This window comes from Lepisma saccharinum, chromosome 5, assembly GCF_977018435.1.
Source record: "Lepisma saccharinum chromosome 5, izLepSacc3.1, whole genome shotgun sequence".
Taxonomy (NCBI): domain Eukaryota; kingdom Metazoa; phylum Arthropoda; class Insecta; order Zygentoma; family Lepismatidae; genus Lepisma; species Lepisma saccharinum.
Genome location: NC_139233.1, coordinates 18,554,019 through 18,576,772, shown reverse-complemented (window position 1 = coordinate 18,576,772; position 22,754 = coordinate 18,554,019). Strand labels below are relative to the sequence as shown.

Here is a 22,754-nt window from a genome sequence, read left to right as displayed (position 1 = left end):
ATATTGTTATTAAACCAGCCTTTATCTTTCGAGAAAGAACTGCAACGATATGTTTTCAATTTTCTCCTGTCCCAGCTTTTCAAGTACAGGTCAATTTCAATTCTTTTATTTTCAAATAATTTCCGAGAACCCCAGTTACAACATGACGTACAGATCATACAGCGCTGCTTTGGACGACCAGTGCGTATAATAGTTTGGTCTGCATTTTCCGTGTTATTTTTGCCTATCATAATTAAATGCATGGCTTCGTTCTCAGTACAGCTTCACGTTTGTTAGAGTACCTGGAATTCACATCGCATTCGCAGTATTTAAAAAGAATGCGTAATTTAAACGTTTTCTACCATACCAGTCATGACAACACGCTGCTATTTTGTACTACTGCTGAATGTAAACAAAGATTTATCCTACTTAGAGCGGCCATATTGGAAGCGACACTAGCGCTCAGGTGGTAATTTTAATCGCGAATAGTAGCTCCCCAGTTTCCTCACGATGGCGGGTGGCCACCGGTTCCATACAAAGGCCGAAATCTCAGGAGAAAAGTTGTTTGGCTTCCCCCAGCAGACTCGAACCTGCGCGCGTCCCGTAGCCGGAACCCAAAGCATGACGCCTTAGACCGCACGACCACGATGCGGGACAAACATTTTGCTATATTTAACGTTAATTAAGATTGATTGGTTGATTGAGCGAGTTGGGGTTTTAAGTCCACTTTATGCACAGTAAGGCTAATCGGGACTGGACCTACAGTTTAAAGTGGGATCCGAACCACTATGTGCCTCCTGCCCGACCCTGTGGCCGAGTGGTTAGCACATCGCGCTGCGACGCCAAGGGTCCCGGGTTCGAATCCCGGTCGGGCTTGGTTGTTTGTGAATGTCCATTCATCAATTTCATTATTTCATCACTCATCCCCATCTTCGCAAATTAGCCAAGAGGCACAAAACGCGAAGTAAAATAAACTAAATCAAATAAAAAAAATCAAACTATGTGCCTCCACCGGAAATCGAACCCGGGACCCATTGATTACAAGGCGATGACGCTACCAAATGCGAATTTGTATTGAGTGTTGTTTGAAGTCCACTTTATGTACATATAGGCTAATCGGGACTGGACCTACAGTTTAAAAATATGAACCACTATGTGCCTCCACCTGACATCGAACCTGGGACAACTTGATTACAAGGCGACGACGAAATGTGAATATCTGACTATAAATCATATAGTATTTTCACAGCAATAATTTTCTTTTCTCCACTTTATGCTTTACACTATGCCCTCTTAATGTGGAGCCTTTTCTACCAAGATAAAGTAATCTGTCCTTGTCCCTCCCCCCCTTCCCAGCCCACCAGTTTTGGCACCTAATGGCCGATACTGTTAGTATGTTACATTATTTTAAAATATTTATGATGAGACTTGATTTATTATGTGTATAATAAATGTTTATGCAATCTCGTTTTCATAATATTGCAAGACTGTTGAATAACATTGCATGTATTGTATAAATAATAAAGTGGTAAACAAATTGAGTTATATGTTTAATAATGAATTGTAAACAAAAATTCTAGCTTGAATAGCAATGCCATTAAATGATTTTAAAATTATGTCTTTTTTGAGTACATTTAAAGAGATTTGATGGCTTCAATTTGCTTGAGTTGAGAGTTACTTACGATAATTTGGTAAAAAAATATCGAAAATGTAACTGATTTATTAAATTGATTATTTTGTAGGGTACACTTTTAGAACTTGAGAGTTCCATTATCCGTAAAGCAAGATAAATCAGTTTGTTGTGCATTAAAATCCTTTTTTGTTACTGGCTGAAAGATCGATTGAAAATCAACTTGCCTGTTTACATGTTGAGGTAACTTCCGAAGATGTAAATGAATTGCTATAATGAATGACTTCCATCACATGTCAAGCCCTAAATGGCTGGGAAATGGATTGGTAATAATTTTCCAAAGTTGGTTAATGAATAGTATGATGTTGTTTTCACGTTTCGGGGTCCAAGCTTGGAAGCTTGGTACAAGCTGTTCTATTGAAAAGAATTAAAATATTTGGTGAGTGTTCTGATTTTGAACCGTTATTACTAAATAGTTTTCATAGTTTATTCTTCGCTTCCAGTATTTATTGAAAGAGTGTTTCTAGCTATAGCAGATACCAAATCAGGTATCGTAGGTTCGGATCCTGAGTAAAGTATGGATATTTTTTGATGTTTGCTTTCATGAATTTCATCAATTCATCAGTCATCCTCCATGGTCTTGATTTGGTTGGTTGATTTTGTGTTTTAAGTCCACTTTGTGCACTGTCAGGCTAATCAGGACTAGACCTACAGTTTAAAGTGAGATCCGAACCACTATGTGCCTCCATCGGGTATGGAACCAGAGACCTGCACAAGACCCGGAAAAAACCCGTCTGCGAGGAGACGCGCCTACAATACTATGCAACATGCACGTCAAGCCCAGGTGTTCGACATCGCGCAAGCGAGCTTCACGTCACAGTTGTGCACAGGCATCGATGCCTGCCAGGTTTTTCTATTACCTGGGTCTTAACAAAACCCATGAGACTCTATGTAGTTCTTGCAGGTAGACGCGAACACTACTGTCAGTGTTACCAACGGCCATTATATTTCACTACGGATGGAAATATCTGAATTTCTGCTAGGCGCAGGTGCCTTGAGGTTGTATAACCATTGGCGTAGCAAGGGGTGGGTGAAGGGGGCGACCACCCTGGGCCTCGCGCATGTAGGGGCCTCACGTCCCATGAGGTTGATAGGAAAAACGTAATAAATGGAAGTGAGAAAGATAGAACAGGTTAATTTTTGTGGGCAATAAAATTAAAACCTTCTTTTTATCTGGTTTATTTGGTTATAATTTGAATGAATACGTCAAATCAGAGACGGGCGGGAGTTCTAAGCCTAAGGGGCCCCGAAAAATTCAAAATAATTCTCATTTCTCATGTGAAAGATAACGCAAAAATTGCTTGGACATTTTTATCCATGTATTATTTTCTTGAATAAAAAGAGCTTTGTCTTGGCTTTTCTTCTGTCTCGTGACCTTGCGTAGCCTACCCGATTTTAATATGTTAATAATAAAGCACCTCAAACTGCTACGGAGCAAAGTATGGGGCATTTAATGCTTCCGGTGTTTAAAACTGAAGAAGGGTATGGATAATATTAGCAGTTCTTCCTTCCTTCCTACAACTTCAGATGCAGCTATTGCCCTCTGTAACGGGCACGAAGATGATTTATCTTCCGAATTTCCTGATCCAAGTTCTACGTTTCAGGAATGTGTTTAAATCTGAAATCAAGTGCTTTGGCAAAGTTTCTTCTCCTCGATAGCTCTACACTAGCTTCCAGTGTTCTCTGTATCCTGCACCGCCTTCTGTTTGTTTCCTACTCTTCAAGTAACAACCACGAAAAAATAACTATCTTTCTCAAAATTGAAACTTAGGAAAAACTTCTGGAAGGTAGTGTCGAATGGTATGATTCAGCCCAAATTTACCGGACTCAGTAATCTCACTCTTGAACGAGAAAGGGCAAGATCTAATGTAAAAGTGTCTTTCGCTGTCCAGAAGCCAGCTTTCTGTTAAGTAAGGTGGTTTGATTTCATTCAAAATTTAAATTGGTGAATTCTATTTTAAAAAATCACTTATTGAAATCACTTTAAATAAAATTACAGAATAATGTACACAAGAAATTTGTAGATATTAGAATCACTTTTTGTGAAAGTATATTAATCTCGTAATCAATTAATGGTGTTTATTATGCTGTAAGAAAGGAAATAAAGGAAACAAAATATATGTACTGATGGGGTGAAGCTCATAGGAAAGTAAATGTAATATGTCATCTGAAAAAAACACTTAAATTTCCCTTGATTTAAAATTCAATAATTTTTATAAGCAAAAATAGCACATTTTTTAAATAGAATAATATACAAAATACTAATCATGTTAAACCGTAAATAGTGTCATTTTCATTAAACTGTAAATAAATATGGCAGCTAACTATCATTAAAAATACTAAAATTCGGCTACAAAGACTGTAAAAATTATTTTAAGTTAAAATTATAAAGTACATCCAGAATTTATTATTTTCACTGTGAGAAAAGTTACGGAAATTATGATAGTCTCATTAACACACTCAACAAACATTTTCATATTAGGTTCATTATGTTCAGTTCCAGAAACAGAGAAATTCATATTTACATGTAATTTGTTATTTGCTTTAATCAAACTGTTCAAATATTTTACAGGGCCGTTTATAAGAAAAAGCCTTTCCATATAAAAAATATGTCTATGTGTGCCGTGCCAAAAAGAAGATCGATTTAAATAAAGAATATCAAAAATTATAAATAAAAATCATTATTTTTATCCACCCAGCTGTTAAAGAGGGGAGGGGATAAGTATTTGTATTTTCTTCTTTTGAATACATAAATGTCAAAGAAAGATATGTTGTAATATGTGAAAATTCAGACGTAGAGCATCGATTTGTATAGATATTAATGTAAGTGTAGCCACAACGAGCCATTCTAAGTAATTACATAAATTTCCTGGAAGAATCTGACTGTACTTGAGGGACCAAAATTTGTTTCTTGTGGACGCGTACTTTACGATTTTGTTACGCCACTGCGTCAAATATTTAATATTGCAAGAACATTAAAACGTAACAACAAAATGATATGCACAAGTATTATTATCATCTAAGTCCTAAATTCAAAGTTAACTGGTACAATTCATGTACAACAAAGTCAAAATTGCTAATTAAAAAATGACAAATTAGCTATATCAATAGATTACACCAAAGATTTCGGGGCAAATGACTATCGTTTTAAGATTTGTTGATGTTGAAACCGATTGTGTCGAAGAGCATGTAGGTAGATACTTTGGGCCCCTAAACAGGATTGTGGTTTAGCGCACCCCCTTCCCATCGCTCTATCAAGCACCGACATTTTATGTGCGTCCTTCAATATTTTGCACTTAACCCATGGCGTGTGACATTTACATCCTACAAATTTTGAAATGAGGAAACAAAGAAAGACTCATTAAATAATATATACGGTAGGTTATATTTAAAGATTCTTAGTTTGTATTTCTGATATTTTTTAAAAAAAGGTTTAGCACATTTAAGGATATTTCAGTTGTCTTACTGCCTACAGAACATTTTAAAAAACGTATTATTACTACTACTTTGGTTAATTAAAATTCTAGCTGCATGTTACTGTAGCTCTGCCAAGTGTAAATTTTTCTGTCGCGTTCTATTAAATATAATTTTCGTCAGAAATTAATTATTATTATAGGCTATTATATAATATGATAATTGCTGCCGTTTCCTTGATGACTGTGTATAGATTCACATTGATATTTCAAACTTAAAGAACGGATGGTGCCTTGCATTCTAATCTCGCCCAGGGCCTCGCGATATATTGCTACGCCACTGTACCTAAGATTTCGTAACTTCTCAAATTAGTTTCTTTATTATGTCAAACCAACTACCACATGTTTTCCAAATTTGTTTGGAAGGTCTTAAAATAGGTTTGTGTGTCTTGTTCATTTTATGTCACTTTCCTGGTCTTGAAATCGTAAATCTTATCTCGGTTTCATTTTTACGTTGTTTGTTTGTTAAAATGTGTAAATAACATTGCCTGCTATTTGCACCCGTATGAAGATAGAAGCTAACAATTATATTTTGCATTGTATTACTATCAATGCGGTCTGTAGAACTAGAAAACTAGCAACAACATGAGCGAACGACGATTTGTTGAAAGAGATTACAATATTCAAAAACCTTTTATAATGCAAATTCTGATTTCATGTTCCATTTTATGGACCATCGTGCCTTAGTGTTCAGGGGGGGGGGGATCTTGAGCAACTAATTCGGATATTGAATTGGCAAAATTACACCAGAGATAAAATCTGTTTGATTGATTGATTTATTTATTTGGTCAAGTTATGCACAATAAGCCTAATCGGAACTGGACCTATAGTTTAAAGTGGGATCCGAACCACCATGTGCCTCCACCGGGCATCGAACCCGGGACCCCTTAATTACAAAGCGACGACCCTACCACTGCGCCATAGGGGAGCACCCCCCAAAACAGTATAATATAGAACAACCACAGGTGTCAGCAGTGGCGGCGATTAGGGGCGGGGCCGAGAGGGTGCAGTTGCCCCCCCCCACCCTTTTTCCCACTTTTGCACCACGCTAACCTCATATACCAAGGGAAATTAAACTGTCCTTGCCCCCTACTTTTGCACCTTGGCCCCCTAGTTTTGAAACCCAATCGCCCCCACTGGGTGTGAGTGATACAAATGTTTTCTACGAACGAATAAATGTCTGCAATTTCAAATTGATAAAAGTGATGAACATTTTAAGTCTCCTTGACCAGTTTAGAATCTAAAAGTTGGCAATGGTGACTGCGTGACTCATGTATCTGGAGACGGTGCAAATCCGGAATGAGCGTTCGCTGAAGATAAGCGAGCTTCGTCTTGCAAAGCCTTCCAGTTACCCGTGGGCTTTCGATGCGTGACGGGTCAAAACCCAGGTCTACAGTTTTACTCGCCCGCTCGCCAGCCAGGCTGGCCTAGTAAGCGATTCTGGCCGATGTACAGCTCTCTGTATCGAACCCGGGACCCCTTGACTACAAGGCGGCGACGCTACCACTGCGCCATCGGGGAGGCTGGTCTTGATTTTGAAATAATTGAGTAGCAAAGCCACTAGTAGTAACAGTGTCAAAAAATAGAAAAGGTCGTTCCAGAACATTACCGAAGAGAATATTTTTAACTAGTCAAAGAAAAAAATGGAAATTCAGCTTTTGCCTCCAAGTTGCTTAGAATTCGATTCTAAGTCCTTTGAGATTTAATTTTAATTTTGATTTACAATACATGTTGAACTAATTATTGTACGTACATATTATTATAGGTGCAGTGGGATGCACGAGTACTACCTAACAAATTGTCCACCACCATGTTTATTCTCTTTGTTTTATGCACTGAGAGTTTCAGGAATTGAAACAAAATGCCAAACAAGCGGCTGACAGCATCTGCCCCAGCACACGTAAGAAATCCAGCCCTTAAAAACATGTAGGATGCAAGAGAAAAATTAATGGAATTAGTCATGAGTAATTTGCCGAGTAGTACTTATGCATCCCACTGTACATATAATTATATAGAAGCCCCACGCAGCCAAATGGTTAGAGCTCTTGACTCTTGTACGAGCGGTCTCGGGTTCGATTTTCGGTGCAAGCTAAAAAAAATTCCGGTGTTGTGAAGTCAATTTGGAGCTACTTGAAAACAAGAATTAGTTGGCTCCAGTCCCGAAAGCCTGAAAACAGCAGCGATGGGACTGGACTCGAAGACTCTGCATCAATCTATGAAAAGCTCCTTGGGAGGCCTTAGTCTTCAGAGGGCTGTTTGGCCATAGAATTTAATTATATATATGTATATAAGTAGGCGTACATATAATTTCTAAGATATCGTTACTTAAAAATAATTTCACAACATTAGCATGGGAGTACTTATTAGAGATTTTTGCCTAATAGTTTTTCACGTATATTTCACTCATCTTATGCACAAAGAATAATTAATTCTGATCTTGGCAACTGAAGCACTGTATGTACATTGACAAATAATCATAAGAACATTGTTTAAAAGAAAACTAATTACTCATAATTACCTACTAAATAGCTGCTGTTATTATTTATTACTTCTCACCTGTTTAAAGGTAAGAAGTTCTTTTACGGCGTAGTTTTACCCACAAATGTATGACTTTTTAAAAATAATTCCTGTTCCTGTATGCTAAAAAATGTTTTTCAATTTCAGATTGTTAGTAGACTGAAGATCTTCTAGGCTTAATCATGAAGGCAGAAATGATTTTCTTGAATACAGTGGTTAATTTAATACTTGTTAATTCTGCGAAAAGCAGCAACAATTTACTGCAAACTTTGCCAAAGAAGATTGACTTTTCTCATGTAGTGTCAAATTTGTTTAAGAGCTTCGGTAGGGAACATGTGCTTAATGTGAAAACGGGGCTTATAATTTATTCTAGAAGTGACTACATATATTCTTTGCAGTTGCAAAAAGCAATTATGGAGCTTGAGTTCCCTTTGATTCTAGCTGATGAAAGTAATCAATTGATGAACAATGGAAAGGTGAGAAGATTCCAGGAAGAAGCTGATCTTATTGTTATTCCTGCGCAGAACAAAAAAGCTTTACGTGACAAGATTTCTACCACTCTGAAAGATTTCTACTGGAAACATGAAGCTAAGTTTTTTGTCATGATAGCAGAGACAGATGTTTATGATGTTACCTCTTTACTGGAAGATTTGTGGGCAGTACAAATCCTTAACGTTGTAGTTCTAGAAGGTTGGGTAGCTGAACCAGATGATGAAGGTTACCTAGGAGATTCCACAAGTGTAACTGTGGCATCATATAATCCATTCACACGATACATACAGAAGGCTCACTTAGATGCAGACACTATTCAAAAAGTTGAAGAAGTGTTCACTGCCGGCTACTCCTCCAAGAAGACAGTAAATCTTCAGAAGTATGCCCTGCGAACAACAAGTTTTCTCCAAGAATTACTACCTTACTTCATAGTTACACAAGAGTCTAACGGTGCATACACATTTGGAGGATACTTCATGCAAATCTTCGACGCTTTGGCTGACCATATGAACTGCACTTTCCATAATGTAGCCATGCATCCTTTATGGGGTGCAGGTTTTAGAATGATGAACGGAACTTGGTTCGGTGTTATGGGTGACCTTGCGTACAAACGAGGGGACATATCATTCTGCATCTTAGCTTATCTTGTAGGTGCATACCCTGAAGTTGGATACACAGCGTTCATATCTGCACATCCACAATCGATTTTGGTATCAAAGGGGAAGCCAATCCCGACTTGGCTAGCTCTTCTAATGTTGTTTCGTACAGAAATATGGATTTCTATAGTTGTGATCTTGTTTGTTGTAACTTTCATAGTTAGAGTATTCCAGGTGTTCGCAAGAAGTGTAAAGAGGAAGGGAACGTGTGAAGTATTTCTAATATTCTTTGCTGTATTCTTTCAGATGTCACAAATACACCCAAACAGTAATTCCATCAGGATTGTGGCTTTCGTATGGATATATTTCAGCCTGATAATATCCGCATTGTTTCAAGGTCACATTGTAAGCGTCTTGTCAACACCTATATACTACAAACATGCTCAAACACTCAATGATATTGTACGAGATTCTGAAATGGGCATCACAGGTTTGGGACTGCTAATTGAAATGCTTAATGACGAATCCAATCCTTTACTATTGTCATTATACCAGAAACACCGACCAACAATGGCTAATTATGATGACTTGATCACAACAATTATGCATGATGGAAATACAGCTCTTCTGGGTCCTCAAGCCGTTTTGGAATATCATGGAGCGAAATTCCACAGTTGCCTTAGTTGCCCATCGCCGTTCCATATTCTGGATGAAGACTTGTGGATTCAGTTGACTGGAATTGGAGTCTCCAGGAGTTCTCCTTTCCTCCACCGCTTCAACGTCCTCATAAGAGGAATGCACGAGGCAGGCCTAATTTTAAAGTGGTATGGCGACACGATTAAACCCCAGATGTTCAGTAGCTCCTGCCACACTCCATGCAATGGAAATGTTGTTTTGTCGTTGAGTCACCTGGGACCTTATTTCTGTGCCATGATATTTGGATGTATCTTTGGAATGGCTTCGTTTGTGGTTGAGAAATTCTTCAACTGGCACAAGAAAATGTCTGGCCTCAAAGCTTCATTGGAAAATGAAAGAGTGGACGAATCTGACTAATAACGTGATTTAATCTGACATGTCTATGGAATGCAGTCGCACACAAAAGTTATCAATCAGTTCTATTTATAAATATCTGAATTTTCACACACTCACACACACGTACACACATATAGAGAGAACAATGATTTCTTAACATTAACAATTTGCTTGATTTCCGAGCAGGATGTTGCACTATGCTATTGCGAATTGAGATCAATCAACAAGGAAAATTCCCAGTAATTCAAAAATACAGAATTATTTTCACGTTGTAAGGTCATGTCATGTTGAAGAATTTATATTCAACGATATATGTAATTATGGATATAACAACTAGATATTTCTAGCCTGCACATATTAATTTCTATGAGTTAAATTGAAAATGTGTACATTGGAAATAATTATATATAAATAAATGTTTTGGTGTACCAAGAGAATGCTTATTTGGCCAACACGAAATATGATTCACATTATGTAGATTTCAGGGGTACTAAACGTAGTACCTTCAGAATATTCACACTATTCCCAGAAGATGAATTCTACATATTTTTACACTACTAATCATGTTAATTAGGACAGCAATAGGTACACAATCAATTTGATTATGATGGAAGGGAATAAACAAGTACATTAATGTGTTGCGTGCTCTGTTTGATGTTGATTATTTTATCGATTTGGTATATTTTACTTCGCTTTTCTGCCACTTTTGGCTAATCGCGAAGATGAAGATTGGTGATGATATGAATAAATTGATGAAGGGACACTCAGAAAGAACTGGAGTCAAATGTCTTCTTACTGCAGTTCTGGGGATGATCCTTCAGGGCGTTTTCACTAGTAAAATACATGGTTAGGCTAAAAGAAATATAGAGTTTAAACGATTTATCAATTGAAATTTGTTTACTACATCAGAAAACATTTAGTATTGTTGTATAAAGAAAGTCTTCAAATTTACGACCTCTACTTTTCGTTTGTCTTCGTGACGTCAGCATCACGTGAGCAGTATGGCCGCTAGCCAGGTGGAGAAGGCTTTCTGCGTGATTGAATTTCCAAAAACGAATTCTGTCACTATCGTGCAGCGTCGTTTTAGAACACGGTATGGTAAGCAACCACCCCCAAGGGAGTCGATCTACGATTGGAGCAAGACATTTTAGGAAACTGGTTGTCTGTGCAAGCGGAGGAGAACTGGATTATCACATTGATATCTGTCGTGTTACAAAAGGGTCACACATAGAACACTTGTAACTTACCAATGTAACCTTCAGGACGTACTCTTCAAACCATGTAAATATTTCAGTTCTATTATTAAAACTCTTCTTTCTGTAAAACTTTGAAAGTGTCTATTTCCTTTAGGCTAACCCTGTATATCCTTATGTTTTATATCTTAGACAGCCACTGAACCACTGCCATCGTCACATAGAATCCGAAGCTCGTCTTGACCACATCGGAAACTTCACGTGTCATATCAATCAATGATTGATTGATTGAATTGGGTTATATTACGTCACTTTTCTGCCACTTTTGGCTAATTACGAAGATGAGAATGGGTGGTGATGAAATTGATACATTGAACACTCATACCCAAGTTGGGATTCGAACCCTGGACTCCTGACATCGTAGCAAGCCGTTATAGCAACTCCACCACGAAGGTTGGCTGATAAATGATGATTGTTCGAAGCCAGGAGCCCTGTGCTCGGATCGCGACCTGGGCATGAATGTTTGTGAGTGTCCGTTCATCAATTTCATCATATCATTCATCATCCCCATTTTCGTAAATTAGCCAAAAGTGGCACGCAAAGCGAAGTAAAATAAAGCAAATCAATCAATTAATCAAATGATGATTATTATTTCTCTTCTTAAGCATCGCTGTGCTGACAAACTGAAAGATTTTTGCTGACTGTTTCCATCAACTTACAGATGTTTCACATTAGGATATACACATGAAAGAACATTACGTGAGGTGATTTTAACTTATTTTTCCTATCAAATATGTTTCCACTTTTATATAAATTTCTCGTAAATATTACGTTATCCCAGTACCTGTCTCGTACCCCCCCAATATTTCCTTCGTTAACGCAATCAATCCAAAGTAATACTTCCTTATAAAATCCCTTCACTTTCTCACGGGCTTTAAAAATATTTTTGTCAAAGCCTTGGAGTTGAAGATTGAGATCGTTAAATTTGTTGAATATATCCGTCAAGTAAGCTAGTTGGCAAAGCCACTGCTCATTCTCAAAATACGTCACCAGATCGGATTTTAATTTTGAAAGGAAACATTTTACCTCATTTTTCAGTTCAAAAAGGTGAGTCAATACGCGTCCTCACGATAACCACCGCACCTCGGTGTGCATAAACAGTTGAGTGTGTGCGGATCTCATCTCCTCGCACATTTTTTTGAAAATACGGGAGTTCAGTGCACGCGACTTAATTAAGTTGACTATACTTTTACAGCAATGTTCAGAGGATAATACAAGTTCTGAGCATAATAATAAATCAGAGTTAGAATCCTTTAGTCTGGTGGTCGGTGGGGGGGGGGGAGTAACATGAAATCCTCAATCGATCCGTCTTTTATATTTACTTTGAGGAAAATGTTGACAAAGAAATGTCTATTTTCTTTGCTTCCCTTTATTACTTTTTCACGTTATCTCTGTCAGAAACAGTTTTCATTATTTATAATTATTTTAATTTGTGCGTACCCCCAGGGGTACGAGTACCCCAGGTTGAATACCACTGCGATAGAGAATATAAAATTGTAATCGCTTTTTAACTTCATTAATCTTTACCTACAATCACATATGCTGCACATGTCGATCATTTCTTTATCTCGCCTTTATCCATCTCCATTGTTTATCTCAGTTCATAAATTTATGTAAGCACAATTAATTTCAGTTCATCAAACACTTTCATTCAATTCGCGTGCGCATTGTTACTATAATCTGCGATCCTAATATTTCTTCCGAGTGGTGCCATCTATGATTCCTTATTTCAATCATTGGCCATATGGTTTACATGTGCGGGTACGTAACAGAAGACCGCATTTATCCCCCAACCGCCCACACCGCAAATAATCTCAATGCGTCCAGTTGCCAAGAATAATAACTACTAAGTTTACCCTCCATGTTGAAATTATCAATCGCCTCTAAAGAAAACAACTTTCCACATAAGAGGACTGAAATCGTCTTCCAAGCACCAAAGAGCAATACCTCTCCATGCCTCCAATTGCAAGTTAAAATAAGTACGAGTATTATCAACCACCCCTAAAGAAAGCACGAGAGGATTGCAATTATCTCCCCAACTAGCCATACCGCAAAATATGCTTCCAGCTGCAGCAACGATTAAGTGTACCCTATACATTGAAATTATTAATCCCCCTTATCCTTACAGAGAACAACTTTCAACAGGAGAAGACAGTTTGTGTCCCCGACCGCCCACACCGCAAATAATCTCCATGGCTCTGGTTGCAAGGAATAATAGTTATTAAGTTTACCCTCCCTGTTGAAATTATCAAACCCCCCCTCCCCAAAAGAAGATATTTTCCATGTGAGTGGAAAACATGTATATGTATTACCAAGTATTGTCCATCAGCGTGTTTATTCTCTGTTTTACGCAATGACAGGTACAGAATTTTTTCTTAAAAAAATGCCAAACAAGGCGCTGACAACTGCTGCACTAGCATACGTAAGAATTCATTCTTTAAAAGTAAGTAGGATGCAGAAGAAAAATCTATGAAAATAGTCATGGACAATTTGCCGAGCAATACGTTGTGCTAACCATTGCTTGAAGCTACGAATGTAACCAGTTTAACATTCCAAACAACTGATTTCTTGCCAATTTTGATTGATAATCGAGGTTTATACTATGACTATATGTCTAAATCAAGCTGCTACTTTTTGCTATAAAAAGTTCTTTAGTCAGAGGTTTTACAAACTATTTCTAAATCTTTCTTGATTCGTGTGTGGCTTAAACTATTTGCTGATGACGAAGGTACTTCAATACTATGGATTGTTTTACTTTAATAACCCTTAAACTGCGTAAAACAAACAAATAGAAATAAGAAGCCTTACAGACGAAAATAAATTTCGAAAAATAGACGGATTGAAATCTCACACTACAGCAAAAAACATAATCTGGCATTTGCCAACGTTGAACTAAAAGGATCATATATTCACATCCTCGATAAACTTTCGAAAAAAAAAAAACAATCTTTCACAATCCCCTCAAACCTGTAAACATAGGAATAAAACGTAGTGCATTTGTTAAATTTAAATCAAAATCTTACCCTAACTTAACAAACTTTTAATACTTTAACACTGTTAAAATCAAATTTCTTAACTTACAATACATATTTTATAGAACTGAGTTCATCACAACTACCAATCAACCTTCGTGAATGAGTTGAAGTAGTTTTATGGTTTCCAACAAGCCTTGGAATCAGGGCCGGATTAAGACGAAATTGGGCCTGATGCTTGAAATCTTTGCTGAACAATAAACACAATGACCTTATAGTTACGTCACAGCACAAAGAATAATAGTAACTGTATAATAAGTAATGTTGTGTCTAGGCGTCCGAAATTGGGGCTCCAAATTTCATTCTAAGATTTATTTTCAGGTTAACATAGCAAAAGAAAACTGTATAGCTTTCGGAAAATTCTCGTCTGTTTTCATCTGGGCCTATTTCAGGAATGGGCCTAATGCCGCAGCATCAATAGCCCCCACCTTAATCCGGCCCTGCTTGGAATGACATTTGGTTGCAGTTGATATATTTATATACTACCGTTTATAATGTTTATATTTTGAATTATATTAACCAAGTAACAATACACCAATAATGTCACGCAACAATAAATACAGAAAAAGTTAAACACAATCAATACAAACAATATAGGCTATGTCAAAGAATTCTATGATTGTCATTGTTTAGATTTTTAAACAAATCGCCGGTTGAATACTATGTTGTCGTATGTCTATTTACAATAACTTTTCAGGGGAGCTGATTAAGTTTGACGTATGTGGATTTTGAATACACTGCAAGATTTGCACATACATTTTATTATTGTCAATAATTCACAGCAGTTGATATTCAGAAACATTGCTTCGGAACGTGACGTATTAAAATGTATGGAACTCTCATTCATTCAATACCACAATACTTTGAGTAGTTCTTACATGGGTAAGTTAGATCTATATTGGCATCATGTGAACATGCCATCATAAGAAAGGGCGTGTTTTAAGGGAATAGAATAAGACACATGAAAGGATTTTTTGATTGATTGAATTGCTGTTTAAAATCCACTTTATGCACAGTAAGGCTAATCGGGACTGGACCTACAGTTTAAAGTGGGATCTGAACCACTATGTGCCTCCACCGACATGAAAGGAAAGGTACAGAATGAGAAAAAGGATTAATAAAGACACACACACACACAGAGAGAGAGAGAGAGAGAGAGAGAGAGAGATAAGGATGGAAATAGACAAGAGAGAGGTACAAAAAGAAATATTGAATAAAAATGGAAAGAGAAAGAGAGAGAGAGAGAGAGAGAGAGAGAAGAAAGAAGAATAGTAGAAGATATATAGAGAGAAGTAATAAAGAAGAAACTGACAGAGAATGGGAGAGAAAATATAGAGAAAGAAATGGTCAACATGAGATGAGTAAACACGAAGGAAGAGGTATTAAAACAGAAAAGGTAGATAGCGAAAAATATGAGGAATGAAAAATACAAAAGAGTTACAAGTATATCTCGTCCTGTCAGTCTACGTATTTCAAATATGCCACCTTTTCTTCCACGAATCGAACGTAAGCAGAAGGAAAAGACCGGTTTTCCAATAAACCGCGTCAACAGCAAAAGTACAGCGACAGAAATCCATTTTGTCATTCTAATGAAAAATTACATTAACTCCCCACTCCTAAAAACAAAAAAAGTATTAATATTTCAAGATTATAACTCTTGTTTTTAATACAAGAGTTAGTGCATAAAGTAACATATTCTTTTGCGAAAATGTTTTAAAAATGTATATATGAATCAACTTTTTACGAATGGTTGCCAGCCAAGCCATTTAGAAATACAATATCTGATTCAATGTGCGGAATAATTTCGGGAAACAAATATGTGTCATGTAAGTTTCAGTAAGTTTACACATTCTATTCAGATATCGAACTTTGTAATATATATTTTATCGAGTTGAGTAATTTCGTTGCAGATGATTAAATTAGTATAAAACTTAACACAGGTTTTCAGTCATTTATTAGTGGGAGGGATATTATGGAATTCAAGCTTAAGATATCGACATAGGTAATCGTTTGAGCTTAACCCTTTCGCGCTTTCCTAGACGTATTACTTACTTCGAAACGTAATAATTCTACTAAATTCCAAATCTCACGACTGGCGAAACATCAAGATAAATATGAGAGTTATATATAAGAAACCTAATAGGTTGGGAAATAAACTTGCTGTTTCAAACTGAACCCTTTCGCTGTCTATTTTTTTTTTATTTTTTTTTTATTGCCCAATCCTGATGTTGAAACTCTATTTGTTCCTTTTATTTGACTACAGTTCTGTTTTTCATTATGCCCATGGATACGTCTTCAGGATACATCATTCATTTTCTTTGGGTTTCAACGTGCTTCCTTTGATATATGTGTGTATCAGGACACATTCGTTTGAGATTCCATAAATCCACTCGATCGTCAACTTCCTCCTTCAGCCTCATCTAATTTTATACGTAATTCTGGCGACAGGAAAACAACATTTTATATATTTTATATAAAATAAAACCTAGACAGGAACAAGAAAGATTCCTCTTCTACAGACTTTCCACTCAATTTAATAACCTTCCATCAAGTGTTGATATATTCTCCTCAGACCAGGCCTTTCGGTCTTCAACAAAAGCTTGTAAATACGAGGGTCACTATTTATATTTTGAGCCTTGGCAACACTGATTGAAGTTAGGCACGATTTGACGTTTGCACGGAATCGTCTGGCATTATTGACCATAACGTACTTCAAATGTTTTGTCAATAGCATCATTTGTGTTGTTTATGTTGCTTTGGAGATTGCGCGACAACAATAAAATGGAATTAACTCGTGAACATTTTCGTGCGATGATTTTTTTACGATTTTCGACGTGGATTATCAAGACAAGAGTGCATCGATCAACTTACTTCCACATTTGGCGATGGAGCTCCATCCTTTGCCACTGTGAAACGCTGGTATAACGAATTTAATCGTGGCCGCCATTCGCTCACCGACGAGATTCGCGAAGGTCGTCCAAAATCAGTTGTTGTTCAAGAAAACATTGATGCTGTGCAAAACCTAATACTGCAAGATCGTCATGTGACATGCTGTGAGATTGAGGCAACCATAGGCATTAGTTCCACCAGCATATATAAAATATTACATGATCATTTAGCTGTGAGAAAGGTAGGTATGTTCTCGTTGGATCCCACACAATTTGACAAAAACTCAAAAAGACGCCCGCGTCAATTGGTGCAAACAAATGCTCAATAAATACAATCGTGGTGCTTCAAAAGACATATATAAGATTGTAACAGGTGACGAATCATGGATATATGCATATGAGCCGGAACGTAAACAGCAGTCGACTGTATGGGTGTTTCAAGATGAACCCAATCCAACAAAAGTTGTTCGCGCTCGAAGCACATCGGGAAAACTGGTCATGTGGCAACTGTGCCTTTAGAGGAACGTAGAACGGTCAACTCTGAATGGTACACAGCAATTTGTTTGCCAGAGGTCTTCGGTCAAATACGGAAAACAAACAAACGCCGTAGGATCATTCTTCATCAAGACAATGCCAGCTGTCACACATCTCGTCTAACAACCGACTTTACGAACAGTCAAAAAATCGAATTGATGGGTCATCCGCCATACAGTCCTGATTTGGCACCCAATGACTTCTTCTTGTCCCGAATGTCAAGAATAAATTGCGTGGACAACGATTTTCGTCGGCGTAAGACGTCGTTGATGCGTTCAAAAACCATATTATGGAGGTGTCTCAAGAAGATTGGAAAAACTGCTTTGACAAATGGTTCGAACGAATGAAAAAGTGTATTGACCATAAAGGAGAATACTTCGAAAAACAATAAAGCAGTTTTCAATGCCAAATTCCTGTTTTTTCATTGTTAGGCTCAAAATATAAATAGTGACCCTCGTAGCAGAGTCCCTGGATTTATGACTTGATGTCAGTTATACATCCAGGGATTCTAGTAAATAGTGTCAAAGAGTGCCATATTTCGCTTAGTTTTGATAATCTTTTTTGTTTTATTTGTTATTTCTTAATTATGCTGTTTTCATTGTTGAAAATTTCAGTGTAAAATAGCCATTTGTGCTGTATCTGAAATTTTCTCAACAAATGAATAAATAAAGATTTCTTTCACGTTTTTATTTCTATTCTCTTCTAATTATTTGACTTATTTGACCCGTAGCAAAATGTGGCAAATATCGAAGACATAGCATGCCAGATAGTTATCATATATACATAATTTGAAGGACAATACTGACGATAAACGCCCATTCACTGAGCCACAAAGCACTAATCATTAGAAGCTAATGGATGTCATGCAAGTTTCATATCACGCATACATAGTTTGAAGGACAACACAGCGCTTAGAAATTTATTTCGTTGCGTTTGCATTTAAATCACACTCACAACTAAGCAAAAATTGCTGTTGTGAATTATACTGTATTAAGATTAAATTTCACATAGACGGTGATGAAAACATGGTAAGAGTTGATGATTAATGACACGAAGTTGCATTTCACTGAAGTTACAAGATTGCTATAATATTTAGGTACTCGTTTTTGTCAGCTGTTTCATATTTGTTTTAAAGCAATTTTTCATAAACATTTCCACACGATGTTCAGTTTGCAAATTTCGGTACAGTGTCATGATAAATAATTAACTTCCTCCATTTAAGAAATTATGTAACAATATTTTTTTTCAACACCACTCTCCAAATTTGCTAATATTTGTGGAAGAATTAAACAAATGACTTGCCTCATGAAAGATCGTTATTCTTCACTTTCGTTTATCACGTGCACAGTCATACTGGATTAGCCTATCATCCTGAATGTGTATTTTGAATGAAGATGACTTTTATTTTTTACTATTTTCTGCCATTATCTTAAACAGTTCTAACTGTTTATTATTACATTATTATTTTTCTGTCATTTTCTAATTTTCTTGAAACCTACCAATTCGTTTAGTTATCTGTAATATATTATGGTCTTGTTCCTATATATTTCAATGTCTGGCTGTCTCCTAATTTGTTATCAAATTTTTAAATATTAACAAACCCAAAAAAGTCAGACTCCTGTAATCGAAGAACAAAATTCGAAATGTTTCGGCTTATTTTGCCTGTTTTTCATAGTTTAAATAATCCTTTGCGTATATTTTATTGTAAAATTTCTATGCGTATATTTGTATATACTTCTTCAGCATATCTTCTATGCCTGTCTCAATACTCATACGAAAAGTGACAGTGATACGTTACGGCCTTAAAAAATATAGTACACAATTTTGTATTTCGGAACATTTCTATAAATTATCATTTTCACTAGACAAAGTTTGTTTTAATTCACTTTTTTTTTTTAAAAAAAAATATATATAGCCTATATATTTAATTTTCTTCAGCTGGAATCGAATTTCGGATCCTTCGATTGCAAGGGGATAGCATTAGCCACTACACTATCGGATAGGTCCGGTTGGTTCCATGAGAAACAGGCTCCATAGTTCTGTATTTCTTTTTCGTATATTACATAGCTTTATACAACGTTGTTTTGTGGAAAATTGCAGCTTTTTAGATACTCTGGTCATTGTTGAAGTCTACGTTTGGTATATAATCTAATGTGAAAGTGTACATTTGGTTTATAATCGTTATATTTGTACCTTGAATCACTGCCACAAGAGCTGTGAGCGCAATGTTTATCAAACGTGTTTTCAACATGCTCCGTCTGTGCTGCGAAACGTTTGCCGGAATCATGGCCGCGGACGTGCTTTCGCGCAATGAATTGTGGGAGAAGCTCAGTAGCGTACGCAGGATTTCATCAAGGGGGGTGTTATTTCTAAAACTTTTTTTCCAAATTCACATTACCATTGTTTTATTATACTTTAATTAAATAATAATAATCACAATTAATTAATAATACTTATAATTAATTAATTAGCTGAATTAATACTAATAATACTACAAATACCACTACTACTACTATTAAGTAGTAGAGATATACATAAATATAGTATTTATGAAAACAATGGAACGAAATTACTTTCTAGTCATTCGATTTTTATCAAATCCTGGGAGCATTGTTTTGTTTTTTTGTTACGAAATAATTGTCTGGTCAACGAGGTGAGACATTTCAATGGTGAAGAAGATCCATAAATACAAGAAAATATATTAAAATAAATTGAAATAATCAAAGTATGGAACTCATCCAAGGAGATGCGGTGGTCTGGTCGGTAGAGTGTCTGACAAGTGACAATCACGCGGGAGATCCGGATTCGATTCCCGAAATTGGTTGAAATTTTTCCTGCTTTTTCCCCGCATGAATGTCCTCGATAATTCACATCTGGATTATCTCGCTGTTCTTACCAACAAAACATTTTACAATAGTTAAGCTTATTGTCGTTTTAATAATTGTCTAGTCAACAAGGTGAGACATTTTAAAGAGAGACCTTCAAACGTGCTGCCGTAAACAATACAATGGGAAGGCGAACCGGTGACTGTATTCTTGTCCGCCTAGCCTTTGTCTATACATTAGCCTCTTACAACGTACCAATAACTTTATTTAGTTAATTCTCATTGTTCACACACAAAAGAAATACATGTTCGTTGAACACTGGCGTACGTAGAGGGATGGCCGATGGTGTTCCAGCCCCTACCGAAATTTTGATAAATTCAGAATTTTCAAATAAAAATCCGTTAAGAACTTTAAGAAAATCAAAATGTGTAAATGCGAAACCTCTTTTAAAGTGAATCCCGATTACCATTTTTGTCTTTGAATACAATTTTAATAGACTGAAAAGCTCCAAAAATACGAAATATTTTATTATGCATCCTGCCCTCCAAATCGAAGCCATTTGCTATCCACATTTACTATTCCAGCCCTCCCGAAAAAATAATCCTGCGTACGCTAGTGTGTTGAACATTGTTGCAACTGAGATAGAAAACAATTTTTTTCTGTTTTAAATCATAGTTACCCTAACCTAACCTCATAAACTCGTGGTTATTTTCAAGACATCACTCTGAAAGACGCGTGTGTTTGGAATGCTGTGTTTTTCTCCATGCTGCATGGAAATAATAATTCAAATTATTATTATTATTATATTATTAGTAGTAGTAGCAGTAGTAGTAGTAGTAGTAGTAGTAGTAGTAGTAGTACTAGAAGTAGTAATAGTAATATTATTGTCCCAGAGCTTTGACGTGAAAAATTGGCCATTTAATTTTTTTCAACATTTTTCATAATATTTCACAAGCTCAAGGGGGGGTTTAAACCCCGTAACCCCCCCCTTGCGTACGCCACTGGAGAAGCTGTTCGCTGAATATCAAGCATTCGAAGAACTTCTTGCATCATGAAGAGTATTGCCTCATTGAAATGTTGCATGCTTTTTTCTATGTTTGTAAATGGCAGCATAACAACCTCCCGTTTACAAGTATATAGCCATGAGAAAATTTCCGGCCAGTTGTCAAAATTCATTTCTGCCCTGGCTAGCGAACACTTTCCAGAATCTAAACTTGTTACTATTTTCCTTGCACGCGATGATGAGTACAATTACCTGCTTCTTGAAATATTCATCAGAATAGCGAGACTGCCTATTCTGGCATTTACACAAGCGACTCTTTGCAAACAGGACATTACAAAAGCGAATCAAGTAGTCAGAGACGATGATGCAATCATTTTACTATATTCTGAGATAGTTCCTTTGCAGAACTTTCGGTTCAATGGCAAAGACCCAGTTTATCTTTGGCAAAGAAATGTTCTCAAAATATCACTAGTTATGGCAGATCTAGAGTCCAGTTCTGTTAATAGTTTCCTCGACGCTGGATATAATAAGGTACTTGCAACTTGTTTCAATCCATTTCTGCATGAAACGCACAGTGAATATGTAACACTACGAAACCTACAGGATGATAAAAATGGGTCACTCTGAAGCACACGCGTCTTCAAAAACGGAAAATCTTCACGGATACAAGTTGAAGGCAACTAGCCAAAAATATAACTTCCTTCCGGTCATTGCTATTTGGAAAGACGTTGGAGTGATCAAATCAGGTGATTTTTTCATGAATATTTACGAAGCATTGAAAAATTCTATGAATTATAAGATTGATATTGCAATGTTTCACGAAAAAATTGGCAGAAACGACCAAAGGTCACCAAACAAGACATGGGTATACATGATGGGTGATCTGGTAAGGAAAGAAGTAGACATGGCATATGCAAAGCATGGCATTTCTTCGGGAACGGTATGAGGTGGTAGAGTACACAGACACAGAGTACATCCTGGCAAGCAGTACAACGATCTTGGTACCTTTGGGTAAAATGATTCCAACTTCATTGTCACTTTCCTACGATGCTTTCTATTCCCCTTCTCAGAAAGAGCAGGAACCAGATATATCTTGCTTTGACTTTTTGGAGCCTTTCTTGAGACATCAATTTCCCTACATAGGAACAGCTCCTTGCGAATTGTAATACTCTTCTGGGTGTATTACAGTCTTGTTGTTGCTAGTGTGTACCAAGGAGGAATAGTGAGCATTCTGACTGCTCCGAAATATTTCTCCGCTATAGACACTCTAGGAGAACTAGCACTGTCAGGAATTCCTCTGAGAGTACATGAGATTACTGAACGTGAAGTCGGACCCAGTGCCTTGCTCTCTGCACAAGAGTTTCCAAGTGAATGGAGACTATGAAGAATTGGTGAGGAACCTGGCCAATGGTGATGAATTTGCAGTAGTACTATACAGAG

The 22,754-nt window shown here is 36.7% G+C and overlaps 1 protein-coding gene across 1 annotated transcript; it reads left to right on the top strand.

Moving 5' to 3' along the window:
• Nucleotides 1–8,072: 8,072 nt before the first annotated feature.
• LOC145987738 (putative glutamate receptor) lies at nucleotides 8,073–9,800 on the top strand. The gene has a single exon (XM_083122395.1). It carries the CDS (start codon nucleotides 8,073–8,075, stop codon nucleotides 9,798–9,800), a length of 1,728 nt encoding a protein of 575 aa, XP_082978521.1.
• Nucleotides 9,801–22,754: the final 12,954 nt, after the last annotated feature.